Source organism: Phalacrocorax carbo, chromosome 1, assembly GCF_963921805.1.
Source record: "Phalacrocorax carbo chromosome 1, bPhaCar2.1, whole genome shotgun sequence".
In the NCBI taxonomy this organism is placed as follows: Eukaryota; Metazoa; Chordata; class Aves; order Suliformes; family Phalacrocoracidae; genus Phalacrocorax; species Phalacrocorax carbo.
In genome coordinates this window covers 154,063,707-154,079,477 of record NC_087513.1, presented here as the reverse complement: position 1 = coordinate 154,079,477, position 15,771 = coordinate 154,063,707, and the positions used below count along the sequence as shown (strand labels likewise).

At 39.1% G+C, this 15,771-nt stretch overlaps 1 protein-coding gene across 4 annotated transcripts in view; it reads left to right on the top strand.

Moving 5' to 3' along the window:
- MYO16 (myosin XVI) overlaps positions 1–15,771 on the top strand; it is a 418,633-nt gene that overhangs the window by 224,468 nt on the left and 178,394 nt on the right. For all 4 annotated transcript variants that reach the window (XM_064440435.1, XM_064440442.1, XM_064440450.1 and 1 more), the window contains exons 11-13: positions 3,932–4,042; positions 6,150–6,215; positions 9,831–9,958. In XM_064440435.1, coding sequence (XP_064296505.1) covers positions 3,932–4,042; positions 6,150–6,215; positions 9,831–9,958 — 305 coding nt within the window. The remainder of the gene's footprint in view (positions 1–3,931; positions 4,043–6,149; positions 6,216–9,830; positions 9,959–15,771) is intronic.

Below are 15,771 nucleotides of genomic sequence, written 5' to 3'. Positions count from 1 at the left end.
ACAGCCCATGGGAAATGACCACTGACGTGTGACCTGAGTGATACCTGGGTGTTATCTGCCTGAGTGCTGGCTGGCATGAGCCAAGAACATGCAAGAAAGTGTGCTAACAGTTCAGAAAATATGGAGAACCCCAGGGCAGTGCTCGAATCCAAACCCCTCTTTTATTGACAAATAAACACATTTGTCTCTAGCCTAGTGTAGGTTTAATCTTCATTGAGGAGATTAAGAGAAGCTCATTCTCTAGCACAGGTGTTCTGAGTTTTGATAGCACACAAGGGCTTATAGTGAAGAACTCTGCCTGCGTTGGTCCCGCAAGCTAGGTGGCCACACTAACAGGGAAGGACGCCACAGGCTTCTGTCTTCCATCTGCTTTTCACCTACAAAGACCTTAAAAAAGGTTCTTGGGATTCTTTGGTAATTTTGTTGTACTCCAATGTGCATCATCAAAAACATATGTCAACATGTAATTAACTTTTTGTTTGCCAAGTGGAATTCTTGTTTTCTGGCCAGCCTTACATCCAAATGCTATCATTAAAAATAAAAGAACAAAAATGTCATCTTCTGTGTGACAAAAAAATCTTCATTCACCTTAATAGGGTGAGGAATGCACCTCCAGAATAGGTAGACAGAAAGACACAGATACAGCAGGGAACCTGTGTTTGTCTGTCTTGTTTGCAACTCACATTCTGCTTTCTGACCTGAAAATACAAATATTTTAAAAAGCAAGTATTTTAAATAGGAAGGAAAAAGGAGAATGGTCACAGTAACATTTTGATAGACTCCACCATTTTTGGTGTCCATCTTTTCTGAGATAAATAAATCAGTGAGGTAAGGACTGTGGGAAGGGACATCATGAAATTTTCAGCTGGCCTATTTGCAGAGTTTATGTGTTGGAGTAAGTACATTTTACACATACATGTAAAAAACAATCATTACATCAGCTAAGTCTAGTAAAAATCTCCTTGAGTACTTCCTGTTTTGCATTTGTACATTTATTGCTCTTTGGACTTAATGGAATGAGAGGTGTTTTTTCACCATTATTACGGGGAAAGAAGGAAATAGAAAGCATCACTGAAGTCCCATTGGGCACTACTGCCTCTTGTCCTTGTACATCTATGCAGCAAGTACATCTAGAGCTACTGTTGTTAGGTACTTACTTTCCTTCCTTTTTTAAAATGCGTTGCTACTTTATCTGTCTAGTTCAACATCTGTTGCAGGTGGGATGCAGATTAGATGCCTGCCTTTCCTGTTTTAGTGGGTGAGTGGAAAAACATTGAAAATCTCTTGTTAATACTCATGCTCTTACATGCATATGAGGTTTACATATACCATTTTAGTCGTCAACATTTATTGTCTGTTGGTAGAGCTGATAAAAAAAGGACTCGGCTTTCTGTGAGGAGTTTCCCGGTTTCCTCCTTTTCTTGTTTTAAGCATTATTTTCTACTGAATATATTTGTCTTTAGAGGAATAGTAAGGAAATGATTAAAGACTAAAGCAGAGGTCCCCAAATTTTTCCAGTCACTGTGTCAGTCCCAACATGAAGTCCTTTGAAGTTCACTATGTTGTGAAAATCTCCGCGATGCTATTACAAGAAACAAATAAGCAATACTAGCTGTAGCATTTGAAGTAGAGAAAATAGTAGAAGCGTGTTCTCCATAGATAAAAGGTACTGCAGGGCTCTGGGACTCAACAGAAGCTGGGACCTTGCAAGCCCTGCTTGCACATAGCTTTTGTCTGTGAGGAGCTATGGCTTCATACATGCTGTGTAATATTTCTTAGAATTAATTTTGCTCTATTTTGCACTTCTTCAGTGATTAAGCTTGTGTCTCGTTATTCAGTACTGGACTTACATGATTACAAGAGTAGGCTGAGTTGCACAAGTGACTGGAAATCAAGTATAGTACTTGACAGTTTGTTTGGACTGTGAGCAACTGCAAAATATTAGGATAACTAAGACCATAAAAAAAGCTTGGAAGCTAGGAAAAAATATTCATAGTGGCATAGAGTGAGTGAAACGTGCAGTAAGTACAGATAAAAAGAGGTGTCTTGGGTCTGTTTTTTGCTGTTTTGGGTTTGTTTGTGCTGACATGAGAGCAGTCATTTTTTGACAAACACCTTGAACCATGAGATATTTAGTGTAGTATGAAGTGTGAGGTTGATATTTTACAATTTGCATTTGTATTTCCCTGTTTGTAGACTAGAGAAGGTTTAAAGGCTCTGTAACTTCATTTGTACCATACCAGCATATGAATATGAGTGAAGCTGGTGAGAAATTTAAACAGAAAATACAGCAAGATTTTGTTTTATGTCATACGGGCTAGTGGTTCTGTGGGTGTGGCATCTGGTGTGCATTGTTTGTTTCTTCTTGGTAAAATAGAAGAGTAAGCAATGCCATCTGTTTTATGACTATTAGTTGAATATTTTGACACTGGTATTCAATATTCCTATCTTTAGAAGAAAAATTTTGACAGAGCCAAAGATCTATGATTTAGAGAAGATACAAAATCATATCTAATTCATCATGCTTGTTTATGACTACAAACCTCCTGGTCTTTGCTTGTGGATGTCTAAAAAATCACATGTGAATGAGTGTTCATATGTACGTTTCAAGAACCTAGAAGTGCTGGAGGCATTAGATTAAATTCTTCAGCAATATCACACCGTGCAGCTCTGACAAGTGTAGGAAAAGAACCCAGAGCTCCATGATTTCTGAACTGGACCTTGAACCCATGGAAACAACAAAAGTTTGGTAGTTTGGGATCAGATGCCCAGTATTAAACATCAGTATCCATAGTCTTTGGGGTCTTCCTCTTGCCAGAAGCACGCTCCGTGTTCCCTCCGAAATCTCCCAGTCTGCTTGCTGCTTCTGTCCCTGGCTTCCTGCCACAGGCCGCTGCCAGAGGCTGAGGATGCCGAGTTGGCCTCCAAGGAAGGGCAGTGTCTGCTTTTCTCCTGAACCTTCATCTTAAACAGAACAGTAGAACAAAGGAGTTTCATCTTCATTGTCCATCCTCAAAACAGACACCAGGAGGGTATTTTAGCAAACTCTGAACAAACCCGTCAGAGACATCTCCATTCTGCCATCGTTCCCATGAGAATTTTCTCTTTCCAGGTATTCTGCCGAGATGCAAAAATTATTTTCTTTCGGCTGACATAAAAAAGGAGTCAACCTGCATTTTAGGTGTTGATCATAATTTATAAGCACAATGCTTAATGTATCCATGTTTATTTTGACGTTAATCAAATTTCTTTTATCACTGACTCTTTCTTCTGTCTCCTATTCTGTCTTTTGGATTTTGATTTGGTTTCCTTAGCATTTACTTTACCTGGCAGAGCTTATGCTATTCCTCCTAAATCTCAGAAATATTAAGCCCATTTCACTTGCCACTTTTGCCTGAAGTAGCTGCTTCTGAGTCTCTTCTGGTCTCTTTGACAGTGTGATTCCCACTTCTTATTAACTCCCTTCTATTCTGCAGGAAAAATTCCAATAGAATTTTAAATCCTGTATGATGAAGAGTAGCATGAGAGCTTTGTTGAACACTGCAATAAATAGCTTACAGGTGTGCTAACTTTTATTGTCTTGACTTCTTCTGCCATAAACATTTAATGAAGAGAGCAGGAAACCTGCATTTGAGCTGGGAATCTTTATGGGTTCAGGGATAGCAAACGGCGCTCGAGTAGGGGTCTATGTTCTTAAGAGCCCATCAGACTCATGCAGTTTTACACCTTCACATCGATAACAAATTCTGATGTTCTTTTCTTGCTTAAGATTAATGATGTGTAATTGTTTGAGAGGAGTGACTTTCCAGTTTCCTAATGCATTTTTTTTCCAAAAAACCTAGTGATCTAGGCTTATACTTTGGATTAGAACAATACAGTACAGAATGATTCATTGTGAAGTTACTTTGTTTCTCTAATTTGTGTTTTCTAGATCAAGCTAATGCCTCCAGCTCCAAATGACGACCTGGCTTCTCTGAGTGAGCTCACAGACAGCAGCCTGCTTTATGAGATTCAGAAGCGTTTCAATAATAATCAGATATATGTGAGTTGCTACTCACCCATCAACAGTAAGCTTTGAAAAAGGATCAAATGAGAGAACAGGAAAAATACTGTCACAAGTACTGGACAGCCACCTGCCCCAGACTCATGACTAATGTTTAAATGGATCAGGACGTATGAGTGCAATTTCTCAAGTTTATATAGGAAAAGCAGAAATATAAAATGGAATAACACTTCAAATAGGTTGGGATAAAAATCATCTGCGTTTATTTCACAGCGCAAGAGTATTGGTAAAAATGGATGGGCACATGTAATCTTCCCTCTCAAACTGCCAAAAGATCCTTCCGCCTTTAACATTATGTTAACTTGATTAGCACGATTACTTGAAATTTAAAAGAAATGTAGATTTTAAAAACTTATAATTCAGCATGGAGATTTAATTACTCATTATCTCTCCCTATATTACAGAAAACATTCTCTATATTGTAACATTAATTATCCAGATACCAAATGAAATAATTACAGCAAGGTTTTTGCAAAGCAGGTTTTCCTGGTTTTGCCTTATTAAACTTGGGAGACATCTGCTTTGGTGTAGAGGTGTAGATTACTTCTGGAGAAAAATCTGCACTTGCAAATTTTGGTGTTCCTGTTCATTTCTTATTCATAGCTTATTTCAAACTTACTGAACAGCTGAGCGGCATGTTAATGTGAAGCGTGCAGACTGGTTTTAAATGTATACGTTGATTGCAGTGTTTAGACTAAAGGAATATGGGGAATCGGCATGTTGCTGTGAATACTTTTGAAACTTTGGGAACTTCAGTTCTACCTGTTATAGCACTCAGTTATAATAAAAATTCTGGTTTTTAGACTCATGGACCAAATTCTATTTTATTATGAGTATTTCTTTTGCTTTCTCTCACTTTTGAAGGTGCCAAACACAGATAAATTTAACTGAATTCAGGAGGATCCACAGATATTCAGTATTTATATGTATTAAAAAAGTTGTCTGTTATTTTAAAATACTGGAGATTTTACCTGTGAGGGTCTCATACCCTGCTCTAGCATTCTCAGCTTAATGGAAATTTATAGGCAGAGATCATTAATATTCTGCTCAACAGCAGCCATTGTGCTTTGGTAGAGTGTCAGCATCAGTGCTGAAAACCCTTGCATCTTTGGGTGATTTGCTTCTCGGACTTAGAGGGAAAATCCCTTGATCCAATTCCAAACCAAAATCCTCCCCAGCACTGAACACGTCCTGTTTCATGTTTCGGCAAGCCTAATAGAGTTCCGTTCTGAAGGAAAACCCAACAGTGACGTTTTCTGCCCCCCCACCCGCCCAAGGTACTTCGTTTTGAAAAAGGCAGCATGACTGGGACTGTTCACATGATGGTTTGTTGTCTGACCTCTTCAGAGACAGGGGTCCAGCGTTTTTGCATTCTGAGCACATGATATGGCAGCAGCTACTTATGTGGAGTGAGAAGTGTGGCAGCGAGGGGGACCTACAATCTTATACTTAAGTATATCTTTCACATAGGAGTGTTTAAATATGAAATAATAACATCTTGGCACCATTGTATTCAGTGGATGGTTTGCTACTTTAAATACAGCCAGGATTTTTTTTCTGTATTCATGTACATCTGTTCATATACACATACGCATGTGTAAATACTTGTATATGTATCAATTGCTCTGTCTTGTCCCACAAGCAACGTATTTTACTGTATCACTTCTGTCTAATTAATACAACGTTTGTAAATTCTGTCATCTATCTCATAAAAATAATTGCTTGAGAAGCTGGCTTATGTGGTAGGCATGTCACATTTTTGTAGTTTAGCAAATAGTAAGTTTCAAATTAACTTTCAAGTAATCTACCAATAATATATGCAGTGCAGTTCTTCTATGCATAATTTTCCATTATGAAGAACTCAGTTTTATTACAAAAACAATAATTAATGCTATCTGAATTGTAAATGTAGATCTCAGTTTAAAGTTATGAAGTTAAAAGCTCTGAATTTGCAGATGATGTTTAATATGTTGATAGCTAGATTTAAGATGCTTTGCCAAAAGTCCCTTCTGGAGGAAAACCATTAGCCTCCTTAAAGATTTAATTTCTTAATTAATAAAGCAATATTATCTTCTTATTTTTTCAGACCTACATTGGTGATAAACTGCTGCTTGTTAACCCATTTAAAGAGCTTCCTATTTATTCTACCATGGTAAGCATTCTCTCTTCAGAACGTTACAGTGCAGGTCTTTTTCAGTGAATTCATGTAATTCCTTTGGAAGTCTAAACCGCTCAAATTAATTAACATATATACTTTTTTTTGATATTGAGAGAATATTAGGTTTAAAATTTTAGAAAAGAAATTAATTTCTTCCAAGGTACCACAATTTTTTTCTGTGTCTTACTTGTAAAACAGCCATCTTGCTAAAGTTGTGTATGAGCAGGAGCACTTTCAATTGCTTAAAAATAGTTCCTGATGTATAAGATGACCTTGGTGGTTTCTCCCACTGCCAAACTTGCAAAAATAGACGCATTGGTTGTTTGAGCTCACACCCCCTTGCCCAAAACACACTCATGGAGATGATGACCTTGAGTGGTGCAGAAAGGCCCCAAATGGCAGCCTGTGCTCCACACCAGGCCACTCAGTTCAGACGCTGTGCAGGCGATGGGCGCGAAGTGCTTGGCACGAGCTTAGCACCACACTGGGGCAGTCATATGGGGGTGGCTTGTGTCAGGCACCAGCAGCGTACAGGCAAAGGGAACTTGAGTCTGCATGTGCACTGTCATATGCACAAGGTCACTTGGGAGGTGCTTCAGATGTTTCTCTCTTGAACAGTAGCACCCTTATCTTTTCATCTTTCCAATCTTTCACTTATGAGACAGACTAGTTATTTACAAGGGGTTTATCATTTCAGTACCTAGACATTGATACCAACTTAAGTGGACTTTGTAGATCAGTGGGAGCAACATAAAGTCATATTATTTGATCTCTGCTTTGTCCTCACTCAGCCACTTCAGCCACAGAGTATTAGCGTAACAGTTGATTTCTTTGCCCCCCACCCTGTTATTTTCTCATTGTTGCACTGAGATCATGTTATTGCACAGAGATCAGGCTAGCTGTTGTGTTATGGAATGTTCAAATAGGTTTATTTAGCTTACAAGATTTATAAAGGGTTCAAAATTTGGTAAGCAAACTAGTCTGTGGCTGTTTGCTCTGTCATGTGGCTTTGTGTGTTATCAGTAAGAAATTTGAGAGAAAGAAGTACTGTGACATTCAGTGGCAGTAGCAGCAGATTCCAAGTTGGGAGTCTAAATTTAGTTTCTAGAAATGGAAATCATCCATCACCCCCAAGGTTTTAGTTGAAGATATTTTTTCCTGTCACTGTGCATTTTACATTAGACATGTGATCTTGTGCACCAAGAGAGAACTGTAAAGAAAAAGAATGTAGATGGTAGGCTTATGTGTTAAAATGTTTCCTGAACATTTGCTGCATCTTTTCTTGACCTGTCTGTGATAGATCTGTTTTAGCAAGTTTGGCAGGAGATGCTTTTTGTCCTGTAATTCTTTGGGTCATCTTGGATGATCGTTGCTTTTTCTCTATCATAATTCCCTGCATGGTATTATGCATTAGTCAGGTGTTTCCCAGAGGATCAAAAAAACATGGCTTTAAATTTGTTTTGTTTTCTCTGTTTTTGAAATGCTCAGATACACTGCAGCAGCTTAGCTGATACTATATTGAAGTCTGCATGTGTTAGATGGTGTGTATATTAAAGTAATAAAAATTGATGATGTGAATTCCTCAGTGGACACTGACATGTTATATGATGTGGCTCATTAGTTAGCATTTTTGTTTCAGGTATGTGGTTTGTTAGCTGTCAAAAAAAGAATGAAAAGATATATTGGGTATGAGACTATTTTTAAAACCAGGATGAAGCAATGAAAAGGTTATAATGTACTTTTTTTCAGTAACAGCAGCACTTTAGGTTTTCTTCTCTTTCTTAAAAACACTTTTCATAACTTCTCAGCAATCTTTATTTTGTTATCCTACACTGACCTCCCACACTTAGTTCCAGTAGAATACTACTGAAATAAATCTTTTTATAAGCAATTATTCCTTCTGAGGTGACATAAAGAATCATGTTAATGGACACTGGTACATGTTGCTTCATATGCAATTCAGTACAATTGCTAGATGATAACAGTAATGCATTTGTACATGGAAATACACTGTACTACTACACATTATGTTATAGTAGCACTCTACTACCAGGAACATGCAGACACCGCTTCAAAGGTGTGATAGTAGCTGTTTGGAGAAGTGGCTTATGCTATGGTCATCCTGCTTTGTTATATTTGTGCAGAATTTATTTGTGTCCGATGAGGGCAAATATATTCTTGAAGTTCATGTGTTAGAAAACATACATGTCTTGTGTTTGTGTGTTAGACATGGCACTCCAGGGCATGGTTTAGGAGGCACAGTAGTGTTGGTGATGGTGTTGGTAGTGGTAGTCGGTGTTGGTAGTGATGGTTGGACTTGATGATCCTACAGGTCTTTTCCAACCATAATAATACTGTGATTCTATGAAAAATATGTAAACTTGCAAAGCACTTGCAACATTATGCAATGAGAATTGATATGTGAAGGTTTTTCTTTCTGCTTTGTGACATGCCGAAATGGTTCCTTGAGAATCAGTGTGGGTTTAATCTTGTTTAGCCTGCTAGCTTGAAAGGCCTGAATGAGAATAGGGTCGTATTGTGGAGGATTCATTCTGCCACAGCATTGTAGAGGCTCCAAGATTCAGTAGTTCAGTATCTGGCTAAGACAGAGAGGTGTAGTCACGAAGGGGTGATAAGCGTATGATTAGTATGGAGAAAGGAGCAAATACAAAATGGCACTGTGGTGGCAAGGTTGCTAGAGAGAATAGTTGGAGAAAACAGGATATGATGAAAAGGAATGGATTTGGTTGTTTAAGTGGGAGCAGCCAGTATCATTCTAGATGCTTCATAGTGTTGCTATTGCCCCCCAGCTGCCATGGGTTTCTGTAAAGGCTGTGTTAATTTTCTAAACCCATGAGAAGGTCTTTCAAAAGCTATATAAAAAAGGTAAGCAAAATGATTTATTTAAGGATATTTGTAAAATGGTATGGTGTTTCTATTCACAATCGTACCTAAATCACATTCTGTATTTTTGTTATTATATTTATTTATTCTGAAAGAACAGAGCTGTAGATATTGGCAGACTCTCTACTTTTTCTGAAATCTGCTTGATATTAGCTGAAAGAACAGCAGGATATCCTCAGAAAAAATTGAGGTTTCAGTAGCAGATAATTGATTCTGCTCATATTTAAGCTTTAAGGACAGTACTTGTTGGCAGCTACATGTATCACAAGTTATTCTCTATTGCAGAGGGAGTATTTGTGGGGCACTGCTCTGTCATGTAATAAATGAATTCGTTTATCAATTAAGGCTTTGATTTTCATGGGATGATTGTGTTTTGTTTGTAAGATTTTTAAGTCAAGACATTGAGGAACTATAATCATGAGGTATAAAAAAATAACTGAATAGGTTTTGTTTGACTCAATGCACAAACCAGTATTGCTGAGTCCTGTAGTTACATTTAATTTTGTATCTTAATTAGATCTTCTATGCTTACAGCTCTGTTTTCTTTAATTAAAATCTTCATAGATGCTGTAATGGTACCACATGTATGCATACAGAGATTCTGTTCATAATGCTTAGAGAGCTTTACAAAAGACCCAGGCTTAAGGGGTGAAGCACAATTAGTTTGAAATGTGTTGATCATGTTAATTTTCTACAATTTTTCAGGTCACCCAGCTTTATTTAAGTAACTCTGGAAAACTGTGTTCCTCACTTCCCCCACATATATTTTCCTGTGCTGAAAGAGCTTACCACGTGCTATTCCAGGAGCAGCGTCCCCAGTGCTTTATCCTCAGGTGAAAATTTATCTTTCTATTAACTAATTTGCAACTCCTGCCTTTCAGCTGTTTCCCCCAGGACTCAACAGTTGAGATTTCCATTTTATGTTTTCCTCCAGCTGATTTCGTTCTGTGTACTGATCTCTGTATCATACGTTAGAGTGAAATAGAACTGAAAAAGGTTTAATTACATCTCAAGTTCATACATTCTCTTGGGGAGTTGCCACTCCATCTAGCTGTATCTAATTAGGATCAAAGAGTTAATGGTAAAGAATGTTTGCAAATATTACATGGGTCAGGATTAGAAACAGAAACTAATGGCAATAAAAATGGGAAGTCCTCAGTTAAATGATGAACCTCTGAGTTGGGGCACCTGTATTGTGTGGCTTCTTATTTGGCACTTCAAAATGGACTTCAACCAGTTCCTTTATTCACAGTGTTGTTGCAGTGATAAATAACTTTAGGATTGTGAATAAATGTATTAGAAATCTCCAGTGAAAGAGAGTTTCATCTGAATATGCTGGGTTTATAATGGTGAAACATTGAACTCACTTGGGACTTTTGATCCCCAAATCTGTTAATCCCTTCCCTTCCTTCATCCTAGCTGAAAGCAATGAGTCTGGTAGATTTGGTGTAGTTGCTCAGAGAAATTCGTTGCTCGATCTTGTCGCTTTGACAATTGCTGTTGGCTGAAATATTGGCAAGGGTTTGCAGAACTTCATGGGAGATGGCAGGTGGGGTGGGGAGGGGAGAGGGGAGGGGGGAATAAAGATTGATTTTTATTTGACCAGGAATAGAGGTTGATCCATTTGATAAATTATCTAATTGTTCTTAAACTACCTCTAATTATAAGGAAATTTAATACTATGAAATGGAGAGGATATGATACTCAAAAGCAGCTAATAATGCTATTCTAGAGTTAAAAGACTTAAAATGAGCACGTAAATACCACCATATGTATCCACTTTTATTGCATTCTGTTTGTTTGGATACAGACTCCTGTAAGTATTTGAAGTTCCATATACTAAGTCTTCAAATACATCTGAATATTGTAATTAAATATTGCTTTTAAAAGTGTAGTTTATGAAAAAGCATAGCTTATAAGTTTCTAAATTATAAATGTACAAATTCATTATGTGTGGAACTGTTTGTTGATTGTTTGAAGCAAATGGTAACCTTTTTAGGCTAACTGCCACGTTAAGTATTGTGTAGTGGTACACAAAGAGTGTTGTACTTAATAATAAATGGCTTTGATATCAGGGAACACTGATGATTTTATATCAGAATGTCAAGGCATGTGTTAAGCCCCACTGTCTTGATCCCAGCCCAGCCCAGCCCACTACAGCTTGCTATAAACCAGTGACCTGATGGAGAATGTGACAAGAGGGTGCTCTGTTGATGGCATCAGCACCTGGCAAGGCATTTGCATATCACATCAAGGCAGCCCATAGATATGCCGTCCTAAAGTATCCTTTATGTAGATAATTAATTAGATCTAAAGGTCACTTGTGAAAATGGAAGCTGAAAGGAAAGCACCTGGTAATTTGGAATAGGAGATAAGTACAGCTGCAACTTACAGAAACACCTAGAATCTGTTCTTTGTAAAAGCTTTCTTCTGCTAGCACTAAATGAGAAAACAGGAGGGAATTGAGGTGTCTTAGAAGTTCATAAAGAGGTATCAAAAATGGGATATTCTCATTATACTTGTCTATTGGAGGAATCTAAATAATGAATGTCTGGAAAGTAATGGTGATACAGGAAATGTCCATTGGTTTTCTGACAATAATAATAATATGAAAAATATCCTTGACGTAACTCAGGTTACTTGCTTACCCCTTCGCTGTCACGTGATTGTGTGTCTGTGCATGAACTTGTGTCTGTGGTTGAACTGGATTTCTGCTTTCTTGCTCTTTCAGCTGTAAAACAACATTAGCTATCAGCAAGAGAAGGTTCTTCCACCACTATGAGGGAGGATTCATTGGTTACATCGATGCTAATACACAGCATGGAGCAGGGCTAACTTTCTGGCCCTGAGGGCATGTGGTGTAGCATCCAGTCAGTTTTCCTTTGATTTTTCGCTTGAAGAGGGGTTCGTGGAGAAGTTTTCAAGATCTCAGTTTTATTTCCTACCAGAACCAAATAACTGTGATTCTGCAGTTCCAAAATACTCCAAGATTTGTGTTTTACTTTGTTTCCTCCAAGCTCTCTTATCAAGCGTACTCTTCATTCCTGAGTAGGAAACTCAGTACATGTTTGGCCTGTGGTCTGTAATTTTAGCATCTCTCCAGTTATAAAGCTGAGTGGTGGATGCAATTCCATGCATGCCTGTATAGTGCAACAAGTGCGCCTAGTCACTGTCACGATCCACTGTTGGGTTGCACAATTTGGCAGAAGTTGAGCCCCCTTGCTTTCTAACCAACTTCAGATAATTCTGGGTGGCTAGGGGCGGCTGGGCTTAACTTCGGAGTGATGTTCAATTGGATGTGTTATCGTGACCAGGTTTGTTGTATTCTCGGGAACAGAATTAAGACTCAAAATGGAGTCACGCGCCAAGTCACTTTATTTGGCCGCCAACAAGTACGCAAGAGAAAAGGAAAGAAAGAGGAAAAAAAAAGGAAAAAGAGAGAGAGTTACAATAGCTACCACCATGGATCTGCGGCGTCCCGTCAGTCCGATGTATTGTCACTCCGATGTATTTCAGTCCGGTGGGGGAATGTTCCAACTGGTCTCCGCTGGTTCCGCCTTTTATAGCATTTACCCATTGCATAGTCAGTGAGCTGGTTTGCATGGCCACACACCTCCCACTCAGCAGTGGGGCGCATGCGCGGTATTGTCACTAGAGAGTGCTCGATGGTTCCAGAGGGTTCCAGGGGGTCCAAGCCCCCCTCCCATATGTTGTAAGATGAGCCTGGGGCCAGGCGCATGTGCAGAGGACTGGGCCTACATGCTCTGAGATAACAAGATATAGATATATATGTTCCTGCTGGGTAGAACTTCCTCAGTTGCCATCGAAGTGAAGCCTTGGTAGTCAAGCCATTCTGCCGACAATGTTGAGACAAGTTTCTAGACCCTTACAGTCACACATTTTAAAAGCAAAAAAATACACTTCCCTCTAATGTGGAATCACAGGCTGAATGAAGATGGAGGAGCTCAAAGAATCTCTCTGTAGCTAGAAAGGCCATTTCGTATGGGCGCTCAGGAGGAAGGAGGCAGTGGATGAACAAGTGAAAAGGACTCATAAATCCATGAGAACGTTACCCTGGAATAAGCTGTCTAGGAATGCTTCTGCCCTCCGACCTTTGGCTGCTCATTTCCTCATTTCTACACCATCCTTGGTGTCACCACAACCATTCAGGTGGTGGCATGGTCAGCCGGGCTGGAGAAACACTCTCAGGTCAGAATTACACCAGGGAGGGTGGTGGTGATGTTGAGGAGCTATTTTAACCTGAAGCCATTCCAAAGCCAAGTGAGATGAGTTGCCAGAGCAGGCCTGGCAGGGCTCACTGGTTTTAGTAGTGGTTTTGGCTTAGACTAAACAGTTCCTAGAATCCTTGTGCCATGTTTGCTGCTGTTGTAACATTGGGATGGTCGGCTTGAGACGCTGTCCGTGTCAGAGCCCTTACAGTGAGGAGTGTCGGTGTGCTACACGGGAAAATAGCCGCACCAAATCAGAAAGGTGCTAGTTTTGCTGGTTTTTATGAGTAGTAAACCCAGTGAAAGTAGATTATCCCTGTGGGTATGCACTAACCTCAAGGTGAAGTTCCCTTGATATCTGCAAGAGAACCCATTTTGGCATAGGAGCACTCTTGGAATTGCACACCGAGAGTACGCTTTTGCCTTCTGTGTCATCCTTAGCAAGAGAAACATGATGTGATTATAGAATAAAACTCTTAAATCTATATTTATTTTTAGTCTACTTTACTTTTACTTATAATAATAGTGTATAGTGTAAGTAATTTGTTAGTATAATTTATAAACATAATTATGCTTGAATATTATTGTAAAGATTTTACCATGAGAAGAGGCTACTCTTTTGATGGGCACGTTGTGGCATGGTACGGAGCAGTGAGAATTAGTACCGTACCAGCGTTTTACTTTTCATGTGCAATTCTGAAAATACATCTAGCTTAACTCTTAACTGCCAGAGAAGAACCAAGTGATGGCAGTCTGTGTAACTCTCACCTGAATTTTTCCTGAAAAGGTTGAGTGTGTTATTTTAAAAATTGGTAATTTCTTTACAGAGGTCGTTTATTTTCCGTACGTCGAGCTACCCACAATCTTTTCAAAAGGACTGGGAAGAATATCAGCAAATGTACCCTTATTCATGTTAATCCTGTCATCTTCATCAAGCTTTGTTGCTTGTTTATTTTGTGGAGATAAAGTTTGTTTTCCATTAGCAATGTTTTTCAGTTCTTTTTTTTTCTGCCAAAGAGTAATTACAAAAAGATACTTCCCATGAGTTTAGTGGCCATTACTAATGATTCATGAATTACCCTTTTATTGGACACATACTGTTGCTAATGAACTCTGCATGCAGCGTAACCCTTAATGATACTGTTTTTCTTAGCCTCGTCATTTTTCCTCCCACATTTTCCCAAGAGAGGATAATGAAAAGAGATGAAGGCACCTGAAGTTGTCTGAGTTGGAACTCAGCTGCCTAAGTCCAAAGCTATGGACCTGAAACCCTTGCTGAACTACCAGACTCTGCTTTCTGACCTTAAAGGGCTACTTCAATTCTCAGCCCATTCGTGTGTTCAGGAGAGGCTCATAGTTTCTGGCAGGGCAGAGTCTTACAGAACTATTTAGTTCATGCTTAAGCCTGCTGGGGATCCAGGAATTTTACATTTTTGTACCAAAGTCCCTTACAACAAGCTTTCTCAAAGCATTGATAATTCACATCACTGAGATCAGAATCTTTATAAATCAGACATTCACCCATGAGCAGTTGTGCTTGTTGTATAGGATGCTGCTCATAGCTCTTGCCCTGTTCTCTCTCCCTCATATAACTTCCATCTGGTTTCTGTTGATTTGTTTTCACTGGTTTTCTTTCGTTAGCTGTTTGTCTCTAGTGATGTATTTAGAGTAGAAGCCCTTCAGGGCCAGCTCATTTCTATATTGTTTCCTTAGCCAGATATGGTTGGAGTCTCCTTTCTCCACATCACCGATAGTGCTGATGGTAGCAATTAGATATATGGAAGCAGAGACTCCACCCTTTTCTTTGGGAATAAACAGCAGCGATTTGGCAGTGCGTGCTCCTGCGATCACAGGGAAAGGGTCTGTAGCTGCAGATCTACTGTGCTCAAAAGTCAAGCCGGTAAAAAGTCAGCACTCCTGTCAGGAGCGCGGCTGTTCTCAGAGAGCTGAGCTACCTGCTGTTTGCAGCAACGGCACAGGCTGTGCCAGATGAAGACAAATTCTCCCCTTTGTACCATCTTCACCTAATATTTACTTTTTCTGTTTTCTGTGCTTAAAGACACTGTAGGTATGGAATTGTCCCATCTCTCTGTGGCAGGCACCGCTTGGTGTGTGTCAGGTCACCTTAAGACTGCTTAGTCGAAGGCAAGCTTTAAGACCAAGAACAAGTCAAAGAGAAGTTTCCAACAACTGGTTAAAATATAAGAAAAAATTCAAAATGGAGTTCAATAAAATGATCTATCAGATGTGAAATGTTCTTCCCTAGCAGCAAGATTCTTTTGTAAGGTGTTGTTCACGTGAGAAACAGATTTAGCGAATCTTGAAATTTCCTCTTGGGGCTGCTTTGGAGAGTTGCCCAAAAAACCGACGACACTGACTCACAAACAGCAAATACCCACCTCCAAGGTATTTCCTTA